Source organism: Bactrocera latifrons, unplaced genomic scaffold, assembly GCF_001853355.1.
Source record: "Bactrocera latifrons isolate USDA-ARS-PBARC rearing strain unplaced genomic scaffold, ASM185335v1 scaffold_170, whole genome shotgun sequence".
NCBI classification, from domain to species: domain Eukaryota; kingdom Metazoa; phylum Arthropoda; class Insecta; order Diptera; family Tephritidae; genus Bactrocera; species Bactrocera latifrons.
In genome coordinates this window covers 276,254-303,401 of record NW_017535186.1, presented here as the reverse complement: position 1 = coordinate 303,401, position 27,148 = coordinate 276,254, and the positions used below count along the sequence as shown (strand labels likewise).

General features: G+C 32.9%; 8 protein-coding genes across 8 annotated transcripts in view; 3 read left to right on the top strand and 5 right to left on the bottom strand.

Annotated features, from left to right (window-relative positions):
* Positions 1 to 1,185, bottom strand: part of LOC108966865 (putative neutral sphingomyelinase) — a 2,407-nt gene extending 1,222 nt beyond the window's left edge. Inside the window, exons 1-4 of the mRNA XM_018929997.1 lie at positions 1,148 to 1,185; positions 896 to 1,075; positions 644 to 827; positions 411 to 568 (exon numbers count right to left, since the gene is read on the bottom strand). Coding sequence (XP_018785542.1) covers positions 411 to 568; positions 644 to 827; positions 896 to 1,075; positions 1,148 to 1,185 — 560 coding nt within the window. The remainder of the gene's footprint in view (positions 1 to 410; positions 569 to 643; positions 828 to 895; positions 1,076 to 1,147) is intronic.
* Positions 1,186 to 1,582: 397 nt separating this feature from the next.
* Positions 1,583 to 3,353, bottom strand: LOC108966864 (tubulin alpha-4 chain-like). Its single transcript, XM_018929996.1, has 2 exons — positions 3,147 to 3,353; positions 1,583 to 3,082 (listed from the first exon to the last, which is right to left on the bottom strand). The coding sequence occupies exons 1-2, from the start codon at positions 3,147 to 3,149 to the stop codon at positions 1,697 to 1,699; spliced, it is 1,389 nt and encodes a 462-aa protein (XP_018785541.1). The 5' UTR covers positions 3,150 to 3,353; the 3' UTR covers positions 1,583 to 1,696.
* Positions 3,354 to 3,970: 617 nt separating this feature from the next.
* LOC108966874 (lipid droplet-associated hydrolase) lies at positions 3,971 to 5,019 on the top strand. The gene is made up of 2 exons (XM_018930007.1): positions 3,971 to 4,208; positions 4,265 to 5,019. Exons 1-2 carry the CDS (start codon positions 4,010 to 4,012, stop codon positions 4,996 to 4,998), a joined length of 933 nt encoding a protein of 310 aa, XP_018785552.1. The 5' UTR covers positions 3,971 to 4,009; the 3' UTR covers positions 4,999 to 5,019.
* A 225-nt stretch (positions 5,020 to 5,244) lies between these two features.
* On the bottom strand, positions 5,245 to 9,488 carry LOC108966873 (RNA polymerase-associated protein CTR9 homolog). Its single transcript, XM_018930006.1, has 9 exons — positions 9,371 to 9,488; positions 9,208 to 9,306; positions 8,207 to 9,139; positions 7,517 to 8,151; positions 7,250 to 7,460; positions 6,849 to 7,187; positions 6,398 to 6,516; positions 5,988 to 6,325; positions 5,245 to 5,915 (listed from the first exon to the last, which is right to left on the bottom strand). The coding sequence occupies exons 1-9, from the start codon at positions 9,410 to 9,412 to the stop codon at positions 5,269 to 5,271; spliced, it is 3,363 nt and encodes a 1,120-aa protein (XP_018785551.1). The 5' UTR covers positions 9,413 to 9,488; the 3' UTR covers positions 5,245 to 5,268.
* Positions 9,489 to 10,543: 1,055 nt separating this feature from the next.
* Positions 10,544 to 13,018, bottom strand: LOC108966834. The gene is made up of 5 exons (XM_018929929.1): positions 12,700 to 13,018; positions 11,877 to 11,953; positions 11,413 to 11,760; positions 10,995 to 11,249; positions 10,544 to 10,922 (listed from the first exon to the last, which is right to left on the bottom strand). Exons 2-5 carry the CDS (start codon positions 11,897 to 11,899, stop codon positions 10,655 to 10,657), a joined length of 894 nt encoding a protein of 297 aa, XP_018785474.1. The 5' UTR covers positions 11,900 to 11,953; positions 12,700 to 13,018; the 3' UTR covers positions 10,544 to 10,654.
* Positions 13,019 to 13,494: 476 nt separating this feature from the next.
* On the bottom strand, positions 13,495 to 15,811 carry LOC108966846 (RING finger protein vilya). The gene is made up of 3 exons (XM_018929942.1): positions 15,434 to 15,811; positions 15,133 to 15,284; positions 13,495 to 13,660 (listed from the first exon to the last, which is right to left on the bottom strand). Exons 1-3 carry the CDS (start codon positions 15,809 to 15,811, stop codon positions 13,495 to 13,497), a joined length of 696 nt encoding a protein of 231 aa, XP_018785487.1.
* A 1,631-nt stretch (positions 15,812 to 17,442) lies between these two features.
* Positions 17,443 to 20,963, top strand: LOC108966830 (claspin). The gene is made up of 10 exons (XM_018929924.1): positions 17,443 to 17,605; positions 17,769 to 17,894; positions 17,967 to 18,037; positions 18,089 to 18,247; positions 18,310 to 18,828; positions 18,893 to 19,124; positions 19,187 to 19,944; positions 20,030 to 20,288; positions 20,348 to 20,674; positions 20,735 to 20,963. Exons 1-10 carry the CDS (start codon positions 17,543 to 17,545, stop codon positions 20,843 to 20,845), a joined length of 2,625 nt encoding a protein of 874 aa, XP_018785469.1. The 5' UTR covers positions 17,443 to 17,542; the 3' UTR covers positions 20,846 to 20,963.
* An 836-nt stretch (positions 20,964 to 21,799) lies between these two features.
* On the top strand, positions 21,800 to 26,164 carry LOC108966857 (ubiquitin carboxyl-terminal hydrolase 36). Its single transcript, XM_018929982.1, has 4 exons — positions 21,800 to 22,542; positions 22,703 to 23,421; positions 23,598 to 25,337; positions 25,489 to 26,164. Exons 1-4 carry the CDS (start codon positions 22,209 to 22,211, stop codon positions 25,825 to 25,827), a joined length of 3,132 nt encoding a protein of 1,043 aa, XP_018785527.1. The 5' UTR covers positions 21,800 to 22,208; the 3' UTR covers positions 25,828 to 26,164.
* Positions 26,165 to 27,148: the final 984 nt, after the last annotated feature.

Sequence of the window (27,148 nt, the reverse complement as noted above, 5' to 3'; positions counted from 1 at the left end):
GGAAGAGGACTTTGTGTTTGCCTCTAAATCATATTTCCAGTATTAAAAACTAAAATACTATTAAAAATGATTTTTTAAATGTATCAATAAAAAAAGTATCAAAACAAAGTAAATGTCTAAAACGCTTACTAATTTCATTAGAAATACGTGTTTTTTAAGCTAGTAAAAACGTGTAATAACGTTACTTAAAAAACATGTTTTGCAATTGTCTTTTAAACGCTTATAAATTTCGGTCCTTTTCGATTATAAACCCCTAGCTTTGATGTCTTTTGTAAAGGTCACAGCAGCGTTTTATAAGTGTTTTACTTACATTTGAACGCTTACCTAGCGCTTTTTTATATGTAAATGCTGACTGGGTTATTGAAAATATTTTATTGTAAATGTAGTAATAAAATTTGGATATTATTTACTTGTATGTCAAGTCATGAGGTTGAGCATTTAAGTCTCCAGCCAAAACTTGTAGAACAGAGTCGCCTCTTGTTGCACGAATAAACTGTGCTGTATCAAAAGCCTGAATTACCCGATGAGTTTTGTAATCATCATTGTTGTTATTATATTCCGCATGAAGCTAAAAATTATTAATATAAAAACGCATTTAATATATATACGTATATAGATTACCTAGACTATATATGATATTTACATGAGCATTATACAGATGTACCACATGTTTATCCACGAGGATTCTACATAAACCAACTCCTTTGCCCCCAAACCAATCAGCATGCTGAATACGGTGAAAATAACCATTAACACTCCAAGGATGAAAGAAAGAGCTTAAAATAGGATATTTAGACAACACCAGGAGACCTGAACCTATAACACCACTAAAAATAAAACARAAATTTGCTTTAAAATTATAAACAACTTTTTATAATACTCCATGAAGTTTTACCTGTAGAAATAGTGAGCGTAAGGTAATACTGACTCGGTAGCGTTCTTCAGTGTTTCGCAGTCTTTACGAGACCAAACTTCTTGCAGAGAAACTATATCATATTTGCCTGAACTGAGTTCTAAGCCGATTGCGGCTATTCGTAACTCACGGTCCTTTGAAATAAAAGGAAAAGGTATTCCCCTGGAATATTATAAAACACATATTAAAACTTCCTTCGTGCTGACATGATTGTACTGCGATAAAAATACAGACCAAACATTTAATGTCAAAATACTTAAATTTAGCAACATATTTATATAAAAATATAGATATAGATATGTAACAAATATATTTATGTTTATGATAGTGATATCGGACCAGTCGGAATACAATAGTCGAAAAGTAAAATTTTGTGTTGATCGACGATGTCATCAAGAATTTATCAGCTCTAGTCTGCATTCATTTTTATTGCGAGGATAGGATTTTTGATGACTCATTTATATGACCGTTTCAGCGGAACCAAATATACATATAAATAAGTGGTTACTACCTTCATTGTAAACTTCCACGAAATGAAATTAGTAAAGTATTAATTTTACAGTTTTGTTTTTGAATTATAGTTTTGTGCACTTACTTCCCACTTCCCAAAAACTACTTAAAAATTATTTGAAGCCTTCAACAAACTTCCGTAGTAATTTCAAAGACTAATTTGTTTCACTGCCTTTATTTAGTACACTTTAAAATCAAATTACATTGTTATATTTTAAATTTAAATATTGATTTTACTTTAAAAAAAATTATTTTCTATTGAAATAAAACAATTTAAAGTTCATAATCGCCGTTAACACTTTGTTCTTGATCATCTGTACCAACTTCTTCAAAATCTCTCTCTARTGTAGCCAAGTCTTCACGAGCTTCCGTAAACTCGCCTTCCTCCATTCCTTCGCCAACATACCAATGCACAAATGCACGTTTCTTAAACATTAAATCGAACTTGTAATCCAAGTTACTGAATGCAACAGCAATTGCAGTTGTATTTGAGAGCATACAAACTGCACGAGGAGTCTGGGCTAAATCTCCTCCAGGTACGCATGCAGGTTTCTCATAATTAATTCCAATTTTAAAACCTGTTGGACACCAATCCACGAATTGAATATGTCGTTTGGATTTTATAGCCGATACTGCCGCGTTTACATCTTTTGGTACAACATCCCCACGATAGAGCATACAACAAGCCATATATTTTCCAGCGCGTGGATCACACTTCACCATCATATTTGAAGCTTCAAAACATGAGTTTGTTAATGCCATTATAGTATTGTGCTCATGCGATGCATTTGATGAAGATACCAAYGGAGCGTATGCTACTAGTGGGAAATGAATTCGAGGATAAGGTACTAAATTTGTTTGAAATTCATTAAGATCGACATTCATAGAACCACTGAAACGTAAAGAAGCTGTAGTTGAACTAACAATTTGTGCAATAAGGCGATTCAGGTTACGATAATTGGGACGATCAATATTCAAACTATTCTGACATATTTCATAGATTGCTTCATTGTCTACTATAAAAACGCAGTCCGAAGTCTCCAAAGTAGCGTGTGTAGTAAGAACTGCATTGTATGGCTCTACAACTGACGTAGAAACTCTTGGTGACGGGTACACTGCAAAATCCAATTTACATTTCTTACTATAATCTGCAGTTAAGCGTTCCATAAGTAAAGAAGTAAAACCCGATCCAGTTCCACCACCAAGACTATGAAATATTAAGAAACCTTGAAGACTTTCACATTGTTCAGATAATTTTTGAATGCGATTCATAACTTTATCAATTGCTTCTTTTCCGATAGARTAATGGCCACGTGCATAATTATTGGCTGCATCTTCTTTTCCAGATATCAGTTGTTCTGGATGATACAAACTCTTAAGGTTACCTGTACGTACATCATCTATAACTGTAGGCTCAAGATCAACAAAAACAGTACGTGGTACATGTTTGCCCAGACCAGTTTCTGCGAAAAAAGTATTCGAGTCATTCGTGGTTTCATTTTTAGTATCTTGTGATAATTTATTCGATCCATTCATATTCTCTGCTTTACTTTTAGTAGAGCCGTCAACATCAATGCCGTGCTCCAAAAGGTACAATTCCCAGCAAGCATTTCCGATTTGAATTCCTCCTTGCCCGATTTGTATTGATATTACCTCACGCTTAAAAAATAATATCAATCTTAAATACTCCTTCTAAAAGATAGTAATTATTGCTTYATCTCACCATTTTTAAAGAATTAAATGTGAAAGTTAAAAAGGCGCCAATATTTCAACCCCAAAGCAAATTAAAAAATAGCTGCTATTGCGAATATCTTAGATGCCGTTAGGAAAGATAATGTCCTTAATGTCAAGGCACAGTTAAAGCCTAGCACATTAAGCTTATTCACGTACATACTAGTTTAACAAATGGTATACATTCTGTAGAAAGAAGGAAAACCGTTCTGACTGCTTTTGAAATATTTTTTCGCGCCATTTTAAATCAATTACTCAATCGATATCAACGAGTTAACTATAGTATAATATTTAAATATGTTTAATTGAAATATGTACATACGCCTATTTTAGATCAAATTTCATTTATGTTTTATTTATATATATATTATTATATATATATGAAAAAAAATTTAAGTACGTATTGTTATCTTTAAAAGTTAAACTTCTGAAACTTTTTATTAATTTTTAAAAAAGCTTTAAATTTATAGGCTTGTGTGACCTCGAATTAAATGTATAAGCAATATCTGGAGTATATGTAGACAATTATATACATTATTTAAATAATGCAAAAACTACCAGATTTATTAACTAATAAATTGTTTAAAATATTCTCTATTATTAGACAATCCACAAAATCGTAGTTTATTTAAGAAATTTTTTTTTAAATATAGTTAATTTTATTCTATATGAAAACTTTTGCGATGAAGGAGATTTTCAATTCAGACATAATCGATATTTAGATTAGTTTTCCATATTGCCACGTCGGAGCGAGTTTTCTTTAAAATTCCGATATATCGATAAATACATTCGATAAAACTTTGCTTAATCTTTATATATCGCTTATTAAACAATTTAATAACTGATTTTAGGAAGATGAAGGAAGGTTTTATTACAATCTCTGGTGGGCCCACCCACGTAATTACTTGGGGACGTTGGATAGAAGAGCCTATGGATAATGTGCCCGAGATTGTGATATGTATTCCAGGTAATCCCGGCTTAGTTGGCTTTTATACCGAATTCCTGCGCTTATTGTATGAACAATTGAGTGAAAAAATTCCGGTTTGGATAATTGGTAAGATTCCCAATTTTTAACTTGATTTTTTTCAATTGCTGTTTTCGGTTTTAAAGGTCACCTAGGGCACGAAGAACCTTCAAAGAATTGCAAAACGGAAGTTCCTTGCCTTAAGGGAAATGAAAAAATATTTGATCTAAATGGACAGTTATATCATAAAAAGGAATTTATTCAACGTTTTGTGCCACACAATATAAAAATTCATTTAATTGGTCATTCAATTGGAGCATGGATGGTGATGAATTTGTTAGAATTTCAGGATATTCGGCAACTGGTTAAAAAATGTTACCTTYTATTTCCAACAATAGAACGAATGATTGACTCATCGAACGGTTGGAATTTCACCAAAATTGGGATTCCACTATACACAGTTCTAGGATTTGTAATTCCATTGTTTAATCGGTTACCAAAATATCTTCAAATTTGTGGAGTACAAATATATTTCTGGCTCTTAAACATACCGAAGTCGTTTATTGAAACCGCTTTAGAATACTCGAAGGCTCCTGTGATGGAAAAAGTAATATTTTTAGCAAAAGACGAAATGGTTCGGGTACGTGATTTAGATCAAAGTTTGATGGAGAAACATTTACCATTGTTAAAGATGTATTATGGTACGACGGATGGTTGGGTACCAATCGAGTATTATAACGAAATATGCAGAAAATATCCCAAAATTGATGCTGAATTAGACAAAGAGTCTATAGATCATGCATTTGTATTGAGAAACTCGGAGGCAATGTCTCGAATAGTAGGTAAAATGATTAAAGAACATTCAGAAATTTTGAAATGAATGCATATATGCATATACATATGTAGCTTTACATATATTTTCTTTGCCATAAAATTAATAATATATAATAATTAGAAAAATGTGTACATCCATATACATAGATATCCATAACTATCATTATCGGATCAAATCAGACTAATAATCAAATATATTAAATGAAACTAAAGTTAACATTTTAGGCTGAGGATGATTTATATATATATATTTTTAGTGGTATTTTGGTTGAATGAATACATAGCTACATATATTAAAACAAAAAAATATAGTATTTTATTCAGATTCTGAAACCGATGGACTACGTGAATGAGACTTAACTGAAGACTTGTTCTTTGTACGTTGCGGTGAAGAAGAAGGTGAGCGCGAAACAGATCTCGATTTTGAAGGCGATCTAGATCTTGAGCTTGACTTTGAACGCGACCGTCTTTCAGATCCACTACCAGAACGTGATCTAGATCTAGATCGGGAACCGGAACGAGATCGACTTTCACTATGAGAACGTTGTTCTGAYGGTGATCTTGATATACGACGCACGCGCTTGGACTCAACACTACCGTCACTGTCACTGTCACTGTCACTTTGATCTCTGTTAGCAACATGCTTTCGCTTGCGTCCACCAGCATCGCTATCGGATTCACTCGTGGATATCGTAGCTTTCGAAACAATCTTAAGCCTTTGCCTGCCTGACAACTTTTCTTTCGATTCCTTTACCTCTTTAGCCTTCCTCGTTTTCTGTTTCTTTTCTCTAGGTTGAATTTCACCATCACTGTCACTATCATATTTGTCTTGTGCCGATTTTCTCTTTCTACCAGCACCCTTTTTGCGTTCCTTGGGTTTCTTCTTTGAACGTTCAGCACCATCAACTTCACCAACATCACTACCAGAATCGGAAACATAACCATCCTTGCGTGGACGACCACCTGCATTGTTAAATGTAAATTATATATAATAAATGCTAATAGATAGCAAATTATATATAGATTTTACTGTACCTTTCTTGCGCTCTTTGGATTGAGGCGGATTTTCCGAAATAATCAATATACCCTTCGTTTTCTCAACATATTCCTGGCGTTTCACAAGCATTTGTTCTCGGGACATCTTTTGTTCTTCTTCTCGACGTTTACGTTCTTCTTCTTGTTTCGTCTTAAAGGCCAATCGTTCCTCTTCCTGCTTGCGACGCAAAGCTTTTTCTTCCTCATCGATACGACGAGCTCGGGAAACATGATATTGGGCTTGAGACAAGAGATCCTGACACTGATTGGCCTCAATGCCAGCAATCTCAATATTGAAACGTGTTTTATCACCACAAATTGAGAGGTGTTGAAAATATCTTATAATTTCAAACAAATTTTCTAATTAGCAAATTTTTAAGATGTTTCTGATAGAAAAAGCTTCACAATACCTTTGCGCTAATTCCAATTCATGAACAGCTTGTAACACTACATCAAGAGTTGAYTTTTCGTCTTTAAGGATAGCCATAGCCAAACGTTGCAGTACCACAGCAATGTTGAAAAGTAATACCTGTAAATTTGAGTTTAACAAATTAGTATTTCTGCATTAGGAAATCATTATTCGGCTGCACCGAAACTATAATACCCTTCACAGGTGCATTTCTTATAGCATGAAAGGTTATAAATAGATCTTTATATATGTATACAGAGAGACGACCACAACTGAATCGACTCAGCTCTTCATGTTGATCATTTACAAATGTATATATATGTATGTCTCCGACGTTTCCGTATGAGTATTACAAACTTAACATACCTTGTTCAAGTTATAAAAAAACATTCGAATTTAAATATGTAACCCATCTTACTTATGGTACCACTATCCCTATTTCATTAKCTTACCGTATCTTGTGGCGCAACCCTTCTCGCTTTTAGCAGGACTGTTTTTGCTTCTTTCAGTTTACCTGCACGCAAGTATGCACGTGCCAAATACTGCATCACTTCGACATTATGATGTTTGTAGAATTTTTTCATACAGTTCTCGTACATTTGTATTGCACTGATGTATTGCTTCTGCTCAACATATATATGAGCAATATTTAACCAAACATCTGAGAAGTCAGCCGTTGCCTCTCGAACCTGTGCGAATATATCTCGTGCTTCTATAACACATCCTTTATGCGCCAATACAGCGCCGATGCCATTAGAAGCCCAAATATTACGAGGATCATTGCGCAAAACCTGTCATTTAAAAATTTATATAGTAATGTAAACGGGTAGACATATCTATGTTAGTACGATACCTGTTTATATATAGATAAAGCTTTTTCCTGATGTTTTCGTTCCTTGTCCTTATCTCTGATCGGCTGATGAAGTGTTTGCAATGAAAAATTTCCTAGTGCAATCAACGAGTATGCATCCGTAGCAGTTGTAGGATTTTTCAAGATTGTTTCAAAATTTTTTTGTCCCAAAGCAAATTGCATTTTTGCCAAATGTAAATTTCCTAACAAAGACCTAAATAACATTTATKACAATTATCGTCAGATATATACCAATATTAACACAATTACCTTGCATCGGGGTTATCGTTATTGATATTTAATGCGTCCTTAAAGAAATCAGATGCTACGAAAATGAGACCCTTGTCACGTGCCATACATCCCAATCGTAAGTAGCAGTCAATATAATTTGGATGTTCTTTTAATATATCTTTGAACAATTTATCGGCTATGTCAAAGCTGCACATAGCTTCATTAAGACGAGCTAAATTATAAGTCATTGTCACTGATATGGAATCATTATATTGTTTATCTGCATTCGAGCTATCTGCTTCCACTCTAGCTCTTTGTATTGCTTCGTTTAACTTTTGTTTAGCTATAGCTAAATTACCAATTCGATAATGTAGAGCGGCGACATTATTTAATATTTCTGCCGGTAAATCTACTTTAACCTTTTCAGTTAGAATATTCGATGCTGTAGCGTAGGCGTTTAGGGAAGCTTGAAGATCATTTTGTTCTAAAATTTGGGCTAGTTCTATCCAAGCTTCTACGTCATCAGGAAACTGTTCCGTAACCTTCTTTAGATGTGACTTTGCCATGTCACGTTTTGCTTGTGAATTTGAGTTTGCATAAAGAGAGCCCAAAATCTTCATTGTTTCGTAGTTTCCTGGTTGAATTTTCAACACTTTTTCAAAACATTGAGCAGCCTAAAAAATAAATAAATTTAATTATATTTTAGRGGTTAATAAGAGTATTTCTTACATTTTCAGTATCACCGCGATATATATACATCTGTCCGAGACCATAATGAGGTAACACAAAGTTAGCAGGTGCGATTTGGGTTGACTGATAGTAATATTGAAACGCTTGATCATAATCACACTGGGCATGAAAACTGCGTGCTAATTGGTAGCAACTTTCTGCTCGCATTGCTTCATTTTCAGTGTTATGAAAAGCATGCAACGCCAAATGTTGAACTTTTTGGTAGTCTTTTTTAAAGAAAAAGTGGTTTGCTAAATGATTTAATACCATAGGGCTGGTAGAATCAATAGTGTAAGCTCGCGATAGCATTTGGACACCTAATTTGTTTGAGTCGGGTTCATGCAAATTTAGTTTCAATATTGCCAACCCAATTAGAGCCCCAACACAATTGGAATCGAGTTCTAGAGCTCTTTCAAATGCCTGTTTAGCTTTTTCCTGATTGTTCATTTTAAGGAAACAATGACCCATGCCCATACGAACGTTCGCTGGACAATTCGGATTTGTACGTAAAGCCTTTTTATAAAAAGCTAAAGCTCCTCTATAGTCCTTTTTATTGAAGGCGATGCATGCTTTGCCCAAAAGCGATGGAATATTTGCAGGCGATTGATTAAGAACGAAATTAAATTGGGCATCTGCTTGTTCCATTTTATCGCCTTCTAGCAAGCAAAAATATGCTCTACCCAACAAATGATTTTGATCGTACATAATAATTTTATCAGCAGTTGTGTACAAGTTTGTGGCCTTCATAAATAACTCTCGTTTTTTCTCTTTCGATTTTTCCCGATTTGCTTCCTGTACGTAATGCGCAGCCAACATATCATATGCACGCATTTGATCTTTCTCCATGTCACGATAATCAGTATTCCCTTCAGTTCTAGCCGTTTCCAAAAGCCTTATAAAGTCTGCTGTCTTTTTCTCCTTGTAGTACGCCAACTACAAATATATTATGGTATTAGAATATATATATACATTTATAAAAAAATTTATATAAAAAAACTTACCGCCACGTTCACCCAGGTATTTAACTGGGAACGCTCTTGGCGTAAAATAGCTAGTACTTCCTGACATTCTGGTAACTGATCTGGATGAACCTCTATAACCTGATAGCATTAAGAGAAAAAAATGTATACCTACAAAACAATAAAATGCATTATGTTATATTACCTCGTCAGTATCCCGCAATGGAATTTCAATAGGCGCTGACATGATCTCTAATAAAYTTGAAAACGCAGCTATCAAAACAACAAACTAAATTACTTCACCAATGCTGCTTAACGTTGAGAGCAATATATCGATTATAAAAATTATCGACTAATTTACTTAAGCTAAGGYTGCGTGACAAATGGTACAAAAATGAAAATTCTGACAGAGAAAACTGAAATTTTGACATTTTTTGTGGTGAGTTCGAATGCTACCAAGAAAAAACTTTTCTTYTTCTTGATTGGCGTAGTCACCGCTTACCGCGATTATAGCCRAGTTATCAACCGCGCGCCAGTCGTTTCTTCTTTTCGCTACTTGGCGCCAATTAGATATTCCAAGTGAAGCCAGGTCCTTCTCCACTTGGTCCTTCCAACGGAGTGGAGTAACACAGGAATTATGAGTGTCTTACAGAGTTTGGTTTTTGTTTGTCGAGAGAGAACTTTGGAGTGGCCAGAAACGATACTTTTACATGTGACTCAAGCAGCTCACGACTTCCGGTCTTTGACCAAGTATCCTCTGGGTAGCCTAAGAACATCCGTTTGAAGGCGAGCTAAAGTGAGAAGGCGAAATATYCCCTACATAAAGTGGGCGCAGGGTTTGGTACCCGCCACGTAAAAAAACACCCCCAATGAAAAGGAACAAGCAGCCTCGGATTAAAGACCCCCCTTTTAATGAGTCCATATATGTAGTTTTAGTTTATCAAGGTATGGCTAATAAGACAAATAAAACTTTAATACATGTATCACCATATCTTCCTAATAATGGAAATTTTCAAAATCCTTAGATGTTTTCATTCTGTGTGAAGGCTTTTGGACTCCTTWGATTTAACGTATTACATTGTCCAGTTAAATAATATCAATCACAACGACAATAATATTCATAACAATTGCTTATATGTATATCGTGCTGTGTTAATAAGTGTTTTATATTTTGTATATATTTAAATAAAGTATATGATAAAATACATAGGTGTGAAAACTTATTAACTGTAAGTACAACAACGTTAAAGTCCAACTTATCGCACAAGTTGGTCGTGGTTTAATACATTTGAGTATGGTTTAAATATAATTCATTGACCCATAGTTAAAAATAAAATCAGATCCTTTTTAATTTTTTTTTTTTTTTGGAAAGTACCCTACTAACTTTAAAATGCATTTCACTTCAATATTGTATATTTTAATAATTCACAACTGATTTAATTAATATTAGTTTCGTCTTCATGAACACCTTTATAATATATCCGTATTTTTAATAATGATTGCTACCGCGATCCGAGTATTTTCCACTAACTTTGCTTATCGAATAATGGTCTGAATAACCGTCATATTTGTTCCCTTTATAAGAAATCTCTTTGGTAGGTATATAACCGATGTTATTTTGCCAATGTCTTGTCCAGTAAAGATTTTCATTACGCACTTGAGAAGGTGTTTTGGCATCTCTGCAAACATGCACGCAGTATATCATGCACCCAATGAGAGTGAGRAATCCAAAAATTAAAAATATAATCCCAAGTATCCTTCAAAACAAAGGAAAAACATTGAGGTATAATAAAGAAAATGATAAATGAATGAAACTAAGAAATGCATACCACACATATAAAGGATCATAAAATTGCACAACAATCACAAATCCCAGGGTAACGAGAATTAAGCCCAGATTCAAAAGCAACATAAGACAGCAAACTCCTTTTATATTCGGGCAAAAAGGGTTTGGCGCTGACATCGCGTCTATTTTTACACCTCTTTTCGTTGTTGAATGAACACTTGGTCCCGTCTTTGCTGTGCTTGCCATCGAGTAAACACTATGTGATGCGGCACGTGATTGTGGTCGATGGCTATACCGACTATGGATGGAATAAAAAGGAAACAAATTAGCAAAGAAACAAAAAATTATAACATTTCTATTGATTTATTTTGTGTAGGAGCAAAAAAGCTTTATTAATTTTATRAATTACACGACTTTGTAATGGTATATACATACATATGTTTATATGTTTTTATGTTCACCTTATTTCTGAAGGTTCTTTATAAGCAGCACTAGTCACATAAATTTCACTGCTTACATCACCCCCTTGGTCATAAGTAAGAGTAGAAAATGCGCGGGCTTGCGGTGATCCATTTGACCATTTCTGATTATAAATTACACTACTCTCCTCAGCTGGACTTTGCTGATTTTGATATAAATTTGTTTTGCGCGCCGAACTGTATGGATACTCTTGTGTAACTGTATATCCCGCCGCCGATGCTGCATTATGTGATTCTTCACCATCAGTAGAGTAAGCGCGATTAGAATGCGTATATGCAGGGTACCCCACGGGTTGACTGTGTGTTGCAACATAATGGCCACCTTTAATTCTAAAGAAGTACAAACAATTTAATCGAGTTAACTTTTTATCGTTCAGGAGATTTTCAATTTACCCCTATTAATGTAAATTCAATTGGAAAAACTGAAAATTATATGTGACACTTACTTCTCAACGCGTCTCTCGTGCATTATGTCTGCGTATATTTTCTTATTTTAGKTGTGCCGCATGAATGTAGCAAGAACCTGAAAGGACATTTTTTATTCATACGTGTGATAGTGAGAGTTTGCAGTCAGATTTACTGTCTAAGTAGCAATGATAGCAATTAATCTTAAAGAAATAATCAAGGAAGCAGTTGTTAAACCAACAAATAACTTAAAAAAATAACACATATGTACATGTGTGAAACTTAAAAATATATTCGGAAATGACATATTCATACGTGGGTATGAAAATTGCAAGAAACAATGCAGTCATACATAATTTTWTACGTTCGTCTGTATGTACGTATTTTAATAACGACAGAGGTATTTGCAAATGGATTTGGCCTTATAAAATGAATTTTAATTTTGAATAATTTAAACCATATATTTGTATGTATTGTATATTAAAAACATTACAGCAGGATACAAATGAAGTATTATAATGCAATATAAATGTAAGCAAAGCAAATGCATTATTGTCTGCCCACCTATCTATAGACATATACCACATGCAAATATATATGTACATACATTCATAAGTACGAAAATACGCAAAAAATAGCTGTTTAACATGTGTTCATACATGCATATGAATAACTATATGAGTTATACTCTTCCAAAATAACAAAGGTTCAGTGAAAACTTTATACCAAATTAATCTAAAATGTCTAAAAAAATAGGCGGAAAACAAATCTTTCGCACATACTCCTCCACCTACGTGTTTTTGCATGTTTGCATCTAGTATATACAAAATATATGAATAGTTCCTTTTTATATGGTATACTTACGTAATAATTTTAAAATAGCACCAACAAGCACTTGTAAACTAAAGTAAACACTGACAGATTTCAACTCGCCATCAAGGTTAAATATTGAAATCTCTATTTTCTATCACCTTACACCTAGAATTTCAGTCTATTTTCAACCTATTTATTAATGTTTTATATATTTTAAAACACTCCTTAAAGTAGCAGAAAATATTTTCGTAAATCTTATGTCTACTTTGTTCGCTGTATGTGTATCAACAAACTAACTATTGTCCATTTTCTTATTTCTATAACCCAAAAGCTTTTTATTATTGCCAGGTTATAAGAACCTACGCGTTTAGCGTCAACTCTAAACTCATCAAGCAGAAAGTTGGCGCTTTTAGCTTTAAACATAAAATGCATTTGGAAACCAGTTTTGTACGCCAAGCTTAATAATTCCAAGCTCTCTGCCTGAACTTATTATTGCTAAAAGTAACCGGTTATTTGTTAGACTTTGTTTAACTTTATCAWAAGGTACAAACAATACGTCGCTATGAAAAATCTTTATTTTACATTTATATCTCTTACAGTCTCCAAAACGTAATTTTACTAATATAAGTTTAAGAACTTAAATCTATTGATTGTAATGTGGAAAAGTCCAATAATACCAATAAGATAACACCTCTTCGATCCACTTCGGAAATGGATTTGCTTTTAATTGCTAAAAACAAAAAACATGAATATAATTCAATTACCTTTAATGTGAAAAGTATTACGTGGATCTAAAATGGAAGTCTTAAAATTTCATATTTTTATATACATTTCATAGGAATTTTTTTAAAATATATTTAATGAAAATGATTTATTTAGAGCTGTGTGTGATACATTATGACCAGTTATACGGGGGTGGGTATTAGTGTTTGCTCGCTTAACTCCGGTAAAGGTATTAAGATTGAACATACCATTGGTAGAAATGTCTCCTTCTGTTGTTTGAAAATATTTACTGAAAATAAAAAAAAATATATATCTTTAATGTTTACTTGGAAAAAAATATGAAAGAAAATTCAGATTTTACAAATTGCAATTATTTTCATTATTTTTGAAACTATACTTCAAAATTTTTCTCATACACAAAAGACTTAAGCAGCAAACGTGCAGTGATGTGAATGTGTGTGTGTTCAAAAAACAACGAGAATTTAAAAATTAAAACTCCTGAAATACAACAAAAATTTCAGATGTATTCATTACTTCCTTTGTTGTGCTAAAAGAAATGGATCAAAGAATTTGTTCGTAAACCAAAACCAATACTGTAACRATGTTCCAGACTCCATATACACCAGACAAGGCACAGTGTGCTTTTTCTTGTATTCAAAAATAAATAGAACCTTTAAAAGCGCATCGCTGAAGCATTAAAGGCTATCAATAAAATCGAGTTTAAGGAGCGCTGGCATTAGTGCATAACATCGAATAGGGACTATTTCGAAGACGACAATTTACATGAGTTTCCCGCCACAAACTAATTTTTTATTGTCTTATTTAATTATGCTCAACCGATCTTGCTGAAATTTTACACAGGTCTTCAAGACATAATTTACGAGGCCTTGAATGGAGGTTAGGTTCAATTATAATTATTTATAAAACAAGCAAACAAATTACTAAATCTGCATTTTTTTTTATCAAAATGTGCGCGCAAAAACAAACAATTTGTTGCTGTCAACTAGGAGGCACTTTTTTCCTAAAAACTGCCGGAGATAACATCGTAGCCGAGTTTTGAATATTTTTCACTGCAAATTTCACAAAATCTTTGTAAAATAGAAAAAAGTTTGAATAAAATATTTCATTTTTTGTATGAAAAAAAATATTGAAAATAGAAATTTTTTGCTCTAGGAAGCCCATGCAACCATTTAAAAGTACAAATTAATAATTTTTTTTTCAAAATACGAAAATTTCCGATAAATCATCAAAATAATATCAATTCGTCTTACTTTGATAAAACCGAATTTGCTTTTTAAGATGAAATTATAATAAAAATAACGGCATTGGATACATGTATACATGATTTGCAACGATAAAGTTATACTTGAAATCAAAAGGTGATGCAATTTTTTCCAGTCCGTTTGACTTTAAATTAAATGCACTTATAAATTATTTTGTGCATATAATTGAATTACTATTTGAATTAAATTATTTTTCTAATCCCAAAAATCTTAATCAAAAATAATTTTACTACCACATACCGGATTAAAAAAAATAATTAAAGAAATCGAATTAAAAAATTATTTTTAATTTTAAACCGCAAATACCGAAAAATTAATCCCAATTAAAAAATAATAAATAATTGATAAAAAGATACATTGTTTTAAACTTTAAATTTTTTCACGTTTGCATACTTCGAGTCTTATCATTTTGGTTAACCTACTTTTTTTGATTAATTCCTTCCTTACTAATTTACTTTAATTGTTTATAGATACAAACCTTTTAGGCTGCAATTCAAATTTCTTTATTTTAAGTATTTCCCTTTCTAATTGTTTACGCTCATATCGCAACTGCTCGTATTTTTCGTATTTCTGCTTTGAATTTATCTCCAAAGCATTACACTTCCTTTTAACTTTTTCCATTTCAGTTCGCTGAAAATKAAATAAATAAATATAACTGTATTTTGGTATGAATACTATCATAAACTACATTTCATTAAAGCTCAACATTATTGTGATAAGAAAATAAAATGTAATCAATTTAGATTTTACATTAAATAAAGAACCATTCGGTGACATACCTTACGAAACATTCCTTTTTTAAAGCTGTCTCGCTGTTTTGCCTGAAAATTCAAGATGCGTTCATTTGGTTCACGCCATGGTTCAGGATTTAAAAGCTCCTTTGCATGCGCCGGCATAACGTTGCATAATACTCGATAACGCTGTGTTTTATTGCAAATTGGACAATGCACTTCACTGGACACATTTATATGATTAATAGCGAGCGTTGTTGCACATTTTTCACATATCATATGATTACAAGAGAGCAAGAATAATCTCCTTCGCTTTCGTATATATATTTCTAAGCAACGGTTGCAGTGTATCCAATATAAACCCACATCTTTTGGCAATTTTAAATTTGAATTTGTATTAAGATCATCGAACGATTCTCCTTCCATAGTTTTTATTTCAGTAATTCAAATTTAAAGATGTAACTGGTTCTATAACTGTTTGTATAAATTATGTCCGTTAACATTCGTTAAGCTCATTTTACACAAGATAAACATCACAGTTGATCTGTGCATTTTTACATACAACTTTGGATTCGCTTTGCTTCAGACTTTCGCTTTGACATCAAAGTTCGATCTATTCTTTTGTGTGATTATTTGGCGAGCAAAATATTGGGCAACTATTATCTTTTCACACATTGTCAAGCCACAGAGATTATTTTTGTAAGAGAAAAACAAAGCAAAGCGTTCATTCTGGCATATCCATGACTTTCTTCGTTTTGTAGTTAAAGTACAAAGTATGTAGATAAAGTATAATTCCGTTACAATGCATCGCGATAGAATTCGGCTTTTAATTTTATTGATAAATATAAAACTTTTTTTATAAATGTACATTATTATAAAAAGTTTTCATTAGGATGCAAAACAAACGGAAGCAAAATATTGTACAATAACCATTTTCCGAGATATTAACCAAATTTATACATTTATTTTATAAGCAATATTGATATAAGAAATATTAACTGAATTTATATATTTATGTATATTATTTATTGTGTATAAAAATTTATAATTTTGGTAAATGTAGGGTAGATCACCCAGCGAAGGAGGCCGCGAAAACTATACATATATATTTTTTTTTGTAAACGACTTACTTTGATGTGAAGATAACAAGTACGCAAACGGAAAGGCGAGTAGGCAAGTCGATCTTTCATTAATTCAATATTTTTTGAAGTTTTTTAAGCAGAGTTAATTTTTTGATGCGCGTCGAAGGTCAGTATTATTGAAGCACGGCCAAAGGCTGCCGCTGCACAAATCAGTTTTTTGTTTCTTAAAAATTAGACTGTAAATACGGATTTCTCCTTCCTTATTGGCGCAGACTACGCTTACGCGGTTATAGTCGAGTTAGTTATGGTCCTCGTTTACTACCAGAAATTGCTATTCTGGAGGTTCTCTGGAGGCTTAGATGCGGTTTCATCCGGCGGGGTGAATACCGGGATTCGGTAACGGAGTCACTCTCCCACCACRAATCCTACATCGTAGTAAATGCCTACTCGCCTAAGTTCTTGTSTCGTCCATCGAACTCCTTGGACATCGGTGATGTCAGCTTTACTCTTACGAGGACATCAACCAGCTGGATAGCGGCACATTTCAATTAATGAACTGGACATTCCAGGTGCGTATCCTTAATCGTAATCCTTCATAAGTTTGCAGTGGTCGCCTCTCATCCGTGGCTGTTGTGACTGGCATCACCCTGATTCGGCTTTTCACTTTAGCAGAAGTCGTTTTTGTCTAGTCCTAAGTGAATGGCGCTCAAACTTTCTACCCATGGCTCTATCCTTCATATTTTTCTATATATCTGTAAAATTAAGACGATTAAAAAAAAAATTTACACATGTTTTTTATTTTGTATAATTTTATTTTTGATAATGTTGATATTAAATTCCACTTTAAGGTTACATATCCCTATTGAGGGATAACAAAAAATAGTGAATCACCTTAATGTGTTATATTATTATAGTTATCGATTAATAATTTTTATCGGTAAAGTATTATGTGAAATAAGGCGGGAAATTTGCTGAGTGTGCGGAAAATATTGGTAAACATATCAATGTGTTTGAGCACTCGAAATAGGAAAAGTAGGTAATAAAACAAGAATTATAAGTGGAATATCGCAGCAAAATGGATAAAACTCTGGTTTACGAAAGCAGTGATGATAACATTGCATGCTCAAGTAATTTAAAGGTAACATATCGATATAAAAATATTTAAAAAAAGAAACATTAACTAGAACAAAAACATATACATTTTGTTKAAAGTACTGTGAATTGAGGGTTTTTACGTTATAATTTCATATAATGACATGTTTAAAAAAATAAAAATWAATGTAATATCTTACAATTTGTAGGAGATAGAAGATGATGACCCCAACAATGAAAAAACAGARGACCAAAATAATATTTTGGAAATTAATGAAGGAACGCGCAAAGTGGAAGAAGAAAATATTCCTCGCGTTCCGGAACAGGTGGAAAAGGTAAGACATTAAAATTAAAAAGGATGTATGTATATATTTCCCTCTTTATTGATATATAATTTTATTTTATAGTTATTGATACCAACTGATAAGCAAGCCATCCAAAGCCAACAACAGCGTTTACAAAGAGAAGCTCAGTTTAGGTAAGAGTTCAGAGATTTTTTTTACCTTATTTTTTACATTTAATTGTATAGCATTCCGTACCATAAGCCAAAAAAATATACGTTGAAGGAATTTCTTAGTCGGCGTACTATTATCAAACCATGTGAACCCGCCAAAGAGAACGGTTTTTCGGAAGCTTTGGGAAGATCAAAAAATTTGAAAATGTCCAAAGAAGAATTAGAAATTTATTCGTAAGTCATGTGTATGAGAAAAAAAGAAACAGTTATATTTTGAATCTCTTCTATGTATATAGGAAATTAATGGAAGACAGAGCCAAAGAAGCATCTGAATTTTTCAAAGATGATAACACCGATGATTCAMAACAAAAGGGCGGCAATTGTGAGGAAAAATTTTCTAATAGTAAACATGAAATCAGGGATGAAGCCAATATCATTCCACAAAAACTCAACGAATCAAATGAAAATGAAAATGAAAAATGTCGAGATGAAAATGTGTGTAATATTGTAATTACGGAAATTGTAGAGCTTCCAAAATTGAATCTGAATGATATAGCTAAAGACTTAAATTTAAAAAATATCATAAATCAAACTTTGATGCCAAAAGAAAGGATAATATTTCCATTAGGATCAAATTCAAACGTTCCTCAGCTATTAAAGACGAGTCCTACATTAAACGGAAAACAGGACATAACATTCGATTTGATATCGACTGAAAATGATACCCCTAAAATAAATAGCAGGGCTAATAGTTTGCTGGAAAGACTTATGAAGACGAACACTTGCCATAAACCTAAAACTAATGACACTATTGGGTGAGTGGAGCAAAAGTGCATTTAATATCTTTCATCATCTAAGAATATAAAAATATCTTTGTAGAATTAAAAGAACGAAATGTAAAACAAATACTCTAATTGATGAAACTGAACCTTACTCGAATAAAAAACCTGGAGAATCTTTTTTGAAATTAAAAGACAACCTGAAGTCCATCATCTTGGAAAAGCGTAGAGAAGAACTGAAGAAAAAACAAATGGAGGAAAATAATACGAAGAATGCTATTGATAATCCTAAAAATTTTGAAGATTCTATGGAGTACGAGGATAAGCTATCGGTAAGAATTTGTTTGCAAAGTATTATGTTAAATGCTATATCGATTCGTAATATTCATTCTAGTGCGATAGCTCTGACAACTCTGAATCCGAGACCGACGGAGAATCTTCTGTACAAGAAGAGCATTCTAAAGTTGATGAAGACGATGCGGTTGATAAAAACCAAACACCTGTCTGGGATTTTCAACCGTCAGACGTTGGCACAATTAATAATTTTCTCTTAAAAATTGACTCTGATGATTCCAATGAATCCCAACATTTTAATCCATCAGTCATTAGCCAAGTACCCGCAACACAAATATGTAATCCAGATGAGGAAGCAGATCAATTAATAAATTTATGTTCTGGCACTTTTGAAACGCAACCGACTAATAGACCAAATGAAACCATAGGCAATGAAATTCTATCATCAAGTGAAGAAAATTCTCCACGTTCAAGTGGTAAAAATATACGAACTAAAAAGTTCACAAAGAAAATAAAGAAATCCAAAATGAAATTGGGTTTCTCTGATGATGAGGCTGATGAGTCCGACGACCCTGACACAAATGAGTACAGAAGCGAAAAAAATGTATCCATTAATGACGAACCTGCTACCTATATTGACTATGACTCAGAAGAAAATGAAATAACTGTGGAATTGACCAAGCAAGATTGTTTAAAGAAAGCTGAAACCTTTTTCGAAAGGGAGGCAGAGCTTTCTGAATCTGATTGGGGTAGCGCAGATGAAGACGAAAAGAATTTGGATCAATACGAGAATGAAGTAGGTGACGAAGATGTGTTCGACAAAGAGGAAATAAGAGATGAACTAGGGAAAATACACGCGTGAGTATTGAATTTCTGGTATTAATGTATTGACGAACGTAATGTGTCGAACTGTATTTAAATAATTTTGGTGACAAATGTCTAGGCGTAAAATGTTAGATGAGGATTTGCGGCAAGTACATAAATTACAAGAAATTCTATTTGAGGATGAAGACGAAGCTGCACAACGACAGCGTAAATTTCGGTGGAAAAATTTAGACAATTCGTTCAACCTTGAAATTAATGAAAATAATGCCACAGAAACAAAACCTGAAGAAGAAGGTAGTGATGATGAAAACGAACATTTATGGAGAAAAATTCGTTTTGAACGCGAACAGGCGATAAAGGATCTTTTTTTAAATGAAGTACATATGTTATTCATAAGTTTGGTGTAGGTATAACTAAGAAAGAAATTTATTTTTAGAATATCTTAGAAGCGAGCACCTCGGATGTAACTTCCAAAATAAATGATATTAGAAATGTAACCAGGGTAAATATGTCGAAATCTATCGTCGATGGGTCTGAAGAAAAAGAGAAGTCTCCATTTTTGATATCGAAAGAACTTATCAGATCTGAAAGCGCCAAAGCTCGAAGCTCATTTYTGCTAAGGAATAAAAAGGTTTTATCGAAAACAATATATTCGGTTAAAACCAGTAGCAACGATGTAAATACGTCACCAGACAAGATAGGAGTTAAAACGACAAATTCTAACAAATTTGTTTTTACTACGTTAACATTTGAAGAACAAGAGGTATAATATCACATAACCTTAATCATATAACATTTAACGTTTATCCCATATTTATGTTAGACTTTAAAAAGGAAGGCCGATGATACGATTGGAGGTATCGACACCAAAATTATTAAGAAGGCTAAAACCGAAACAAAAAAAGKGGAATATTTAATAGATAAATTATTGTAAATTTTATTTTTGTCCATATCATTATTTTTACTTGAATTAAATTTAAGAAAACATGCACAAATAAGCTCTATATAGTAGTACATTTAAGAAATTGGTAGAGTATTTTGCTTTTAAATAAAGTTTTTTAGACACTGTGAACGAAAAAAAAAACTTCAAGTACATCTTTTTTGGAAAATATTACCTATTTCGCCTATCATGTTCTCCTGTCATTATTTGACTACCTGAGTCTGTAAATCTTTAGGTGCTTGTTTATCCAAGATTTTTTCTTCAAAAACTACAACCATAAAATTCGCATAACAATTCATTTTGATTATACCTAAATAATACTCGACGAAAATAACGGTATTTAACAGATTGAAAGTGTTGCCAACGTTAGTGTGCACGTTTTTTGTCTGCTCAAAAGCGATGTATTTTAATTTATTTCCAATCGTTAATATCAAAATTAATTTATTGTTAAAATTTGTATAAAACCACATTAGATTCTCATATTGTTACTTTTGGTTGCAGTGCAAAAACTGAAGTAGTTTAAGAGAAAAGTCCCTTCAAAATCAAAGCATTTCTGCACAAATATGTATTTTTTTTTGATAACTGTACAAAAAGATACGGCAACTACGCRCCGTAACAATGCGATTACATTACTAATGAAGTGTTCACACCTTCAACATTTCTTGTATCAGTACAAAGAATGCTGGCTAATTGGGCCACACGGGTATATGTTTTATCTGCCATTGTCGTTGGAATTAGTTAATTTCGCTAAAATTACAGTCATCACGTTAATCAACATATATATTTTAGTTGGAACTGATTCAGAAGTTGTAAAGTAGTATATTGCTCTAAAAATAATATAGAATTTTTGTACCCGTTTTTCTAAACATTTGTTAAGAAATAATAATTTTCTCTGGCAATGCTAAAAATACCATCGTGTATAGTTGAATAATACGCATGTGGCTTTTGTCGCGTTTTTATCGGAAACAATAGGGGAAAATATATTGGAAACAAAACACACAGCGGCTAAGTTTTCGACATTTGCAAAATCGGAAAAACATATTCGAATTGTTAAAAATAACTTCAAAGAACCGCTTTTGTTTTTAATATTTTTAATTTAAAGAAAAATTTGATTGGAGTAAGTGATGTTTTATGAAGTTCCATAAAAGTGTTATCGAGAGAAAATTTGATAAACCCGGAAAAAATTGGGTATACATTCTGTAATATACAGACACGCAAATGCTAAAGGTCTCGTTTACGACATAAAGTTGTAATTAAAACTAAAATTGACTACATCAAATATAAGCGGCAGTCATTAAAAGGCTGTTTGATTAGATCTGTGTATATTGGAATTCCGCCATAAATCTACTTTATACCCATGCCAGTTTCAGTGTGTGAACCAGTGGCTAACGTTAGCGCAGTTTTGCGGGAATCACTGGGAAATGGGTATTCAAGCAATGGTAGAAACATTTGTAAAACAGGAGGTGTGGGCGACAGCTACAATGCCGATGATGATGGATGCCTACAAGCAAAACTTGCTGTCACAGCAAAACGTGTGTTACTATCGAAAATAGAATACGAGGAGGTAACAAACTACGGTCAATCTGTTTTAGGCGCACTAAAATCAAAATATGATATATTGAAAGCCAATACTACTAATAAAAATTCAAACTATGATTACCTCTCCCTTGGGAAAAATTCGGAACAAAATGGTAAGTTGGTAGTATAGACATACATATATTACCAAACAATATGATTTTTGTATATAGTGATTTGAGCACCCATTTGTCAGTATTAAAGAATAAATTCATACAATTGTACAAATAAATAATTAACAATTCCTTAATAATTATATTTCGTCATCCAAAACAGATTCACTTACTAATGCAGCGCCGCCGAATGGTGCCGTTGGAACTCCAAAGCGACAGAATCCTAACGAGTTGCCACAACCAAAGCGAGTGTTGTATCCACGAGAAAATGTTATAATTGGTTGGAAAAATTCAGTGCGTAAGTGGCATGTCGGAGTCGGTATGATGAATGTCGGAAATACATGCTACCTAAATTCCACATTACAAGCACTATTTCATGTACCCTCTATGGCGAATTGGTTAATTTCAGATGCCAAACATATAGACGAATGCAATTCCTCGGAAAATTGCATAATTTGTGCAATGATTAAAACTTTAGAGGCATCACAGAATAATCAATCAGCGATTCGCCCATACTTAGTTTATTCAAAACTTAAGTTTATTTGTAAACACCTACTTATGGGCAGACAAGAGGATGCACATGAATTTCTTAGATATTTAGTGGAGGCGATGGAGAAGTGTTTCCTTACCCGTTTTCGAAATTACAAAGAATTAGATCAATATAGCAAAGAAACCACACCGCTTAACCAGATCCTGGGGGGTTATTTAAAATCTGCTGTACGATGTTTAGCATGTGGACATGTGTCTGTAACTTTCCAACATTTTCAAGATTTACTATTAGATATAAGAAAAGCGGATACAATTGAAGAAGCCTTAGAAGGCTATTTTTCCAGAGAACGTCTTGAAGATATGGGGTATAAATGCGAATCTTGCAAAAAAAAAGTGAGTATGTGAAATGTATCTTTCTTAATTAATTTTAAGAAAAACTAGAAACAAGTTGAGAAAGTTTTATATGTACATAATTATTTGAGTTTTAATCTTTTATAAATTTTATTTWAAAAAAAGTACATGTTTGTATAAATATGTGTCATAAATGCCATATTTTTCCTCATTTTTAGGTCTCTGCTACCAAACAGTTTTCATTAGAGCGCGCACCAATTGTGCTTTGCATACAGTTAAAACGGTTTTCGGTTATGGGTACCAAGCTTAATAAACAAATTACAATCAAGCCACGAATCGACTTATCTAAATTTGTTTCTCGAAAAGAAGTCGGAGAACAATTAACTTAYAAATTAGTTGCTATGGTTACCCATTTAGGAGCTTCACAACATTGTGGTCATTACACTGCCATTGGTTTGACCGAAACTGGCTCTTATTACAACTACGATGATAGCTACGTTCGCCCAGTTTCTGTACAGAATGTATGCAATACCAATGCTTATATTATATTTTATGAAATAGATAAGCACCAGCGTATTCCAAGTAATACTGAGCCAAGCGGCATAAGTGAAGTTGTTAAGGAAAATTCACAAAAACAAAATGGTTATACAAAAAATGAAAATATATTCCCCTCGGAAATTAGTAGCTTACCAAATTCACAACAACATCTTGACAGTAATTTATTCACCGGAGGTATTAAATCTTCACCATCATATATTAATAAACCGTCCACTAGTAATGGATCCATATCTAGTAAGTTATCCGTGAACCGTCAGCTTAATTTTAAATCTCAAACCAATAGCACACCTTTGACATCGAGTGATTCAGCATCAACCAAATTCTCATTGYATTCAGAAAATAGAAATATAATTCAACGACCTTCGGAACAAAGCACTAGTACTCTGCAAGAAAAAAAACACTATGATAATAAAGATGTGGAGAAAAAATTAAACTCATCAACTAACGATAACCATGTGGCTTTATCTATTGAAAAAAAGCGTAGTAAAGGTTCAGAGCTGGTGCCGCTACATAAAACAAGTGGAAGCTTGCCTAGTATGCCAACTTTATCCGATGTTCAAAATCAAAATTTAAATCAACCTGCCAAATATTCTGCGATTTCAATCACGCCTTTAAAGAGCCTTGTGCCATATGAATCTGAAACCGATGAAGAATCGGCGTCAGAAATAAAAGATATATTGATAGGTTCGGGAGAGAATGAAAAGAAAAAAAAAGATGTCAAAAGTGCTATTAAACGACCTATAGATAGCCCTTCACAGAACACTATCGCATTCATGGAAAATGTAAAGCAAAAAAAAATGGCTATTTTGAGTGAAAATGATTGCAATCCTGCTCCTAAGCAAACAATCACATGCAAAACTGATTTGAATACCAACAAAGCAGACGAAACAAATGCCAATCGTTCAAAGGGTAAACATAAAGTTGATATATTTGAAGAAATTTTTAATCAAAAGAAATGTGTTAGYAGCAAGGATGAAGATTTCATAAATAAATCATCACACGATGAGGAAGAACGTGATGATCATATAGTTACATCGAGTGTATCTCGTCCACCGTTTGTACGTTCACATTCTACACCACCATCACCACCTGTTATTAAAACGAAAACAGGTTTATGGCAAGTTACTACATTGCAGCCAGTGACTGCGTGTATCAGTCCGCCGGAGAAAAAAGTTTTAAAAAATGTTAAGAATCCATTCGCCAAGAAATCATTAGATACGTTCAATAAACGTCCGAAGCCTAAATCAGAAGTGAAGTCTGAAAAGACTTTTGCAGGTAATGGATATAGATGTAGCAATATAACGGCAGATTCCGTATCGGGTTTGTTGAAACAGTCCCATCGCGGCTATGGAGTTCCCGTACTTTCGTGGAAGGGAGAACAAACAAAAATGTCTAAAGAGGTAAACGTTTGTTTGACGATTTTCGAATATATGAATAGTTTTTAGTGTTTGCGAATATTTATGTMCATGCTTGTTTTGTGCAAAACCAACTTATTATTGTTATTGAATTTTGAATCTCGCCAATTATAGTTATTTGTTTATCTTACAAAAGGTGGAAATAGATGCCCAACAGCAGCGGCAACACGACTGGCAAAACGATGAAGATGCTGAAATCGACCGTGGACGTCAGAAAAAAGTTAAAAAAGAAGAATCTTCACAATTAGATAATCGAATCCCGGGATGCAACCCGTTTCAAGAACAAGAAAATCAAAGACGTTGGAGAGCCAGCGGGGCCACAAATAGAAACTATAGCGGATATGTTCGACATCAATTCCAACGCAGCAAATTTAAGTTTCAACGGTTCAATTCAAAGTTCCAGCGAATGTCTGCGATGTCTTATAAGCGAAACAATCACAGATTGAATAACAGTTATACACGACGGAACTCATAACATAGCAACAAAATGATTTCTATAACTATAAATATTAATTATTTTTCAATATAACTTAAGTGACTGCTCGATTAAAATAGCTGAATAGAAATTATCCTTTGACAGAGACGCAGTAAAAAATATTTATTAAGTAAAAATAAGAAACTAGCACACAGTGCAGAAAGTATATAATATTAAGTAGGAATGTATTTAATAGTGTAGGGGAAATTGCATTATCTACTTGTAAATTTTTGTGATTTCTTCGGGATACTGCATATTATATAACTGTACCACCACTTATAATTTCCGTCATTAATCTTGCTTTATAATAAACAATAGTTATTTACTTACAACTGAAGTTGAAAGTTCCACATAAATTGTGAACAAAAGACTATATTGTACAATAGATGAAATTTTAATCATTTTTTAAGGTTTCAATTAAAATAAAACATAAATATTATTATATACATATATAAAGTTGTATTTGATTTTTTAATGCTGAAGGTAGCATATGTAAGTATCGCTGAAGTCTCGGATTTATTTTTGGCTTGAATAACAAAGGCCCKATTTAATTACAGATTATATGTGGTATTATACTATCTCCGTTTTCCTCGTCTCGAAGAATGACCACGCTTGAAGCGATTATGTTTATTTTTATTTCCAAATGTACCATTTTCGTTTGGCTTAGATTTATGCTTCAGTGCACGTTTAGTTTTGTGTTGTTTCTTCTTATCCGCTCGTTCTTTTTGTTTGAAAATCTTGCTTTTTTTAAATTCTTTTAATGCTTTCTTTTTCTTTAATCTATCTAACGTTTTTTTGTTTCCTATTTTTCCTACCTCTGACAATGGGATGTTGTCTATTTGTTTGGGTTTCTTCCCCTTTTCTTTTTCTACTGATTCAACATTGAATTCCATTCCTGGTATAGAATTTATATGGAAGCCTTTGTCAGTGGATTCGCTTGAGTTAGAATCATTATCGCTTTCTTCATCCAAGTTTTTATTTCCTGGTGCCAACTCTATAACATTTATTTCGACCTCATCGTCTTCATACTCTTTTTCAAGTACCTTTTCCTCTATTTCGGGATCCAGAACAAGTGGTTGAAATGTTTTCTTCATATTTGTCATGCTGTTTTTAATATCATTTCTGATCCTCTTGCGTTCCTCTTTAATGTCACGCTCAAGTTGTTCTTTGGCACGAGCTCGACGTTCATTTTTTCGYTTTTGGAAACCAGTCAAAAAGTTTCTGAATAAAAACGTTAATTATTATTACATAACTACATATACAGCTCATTTATAATAATAAATACATTTGCAATGTACTAACTTCCTTTTTAGTGAATCAA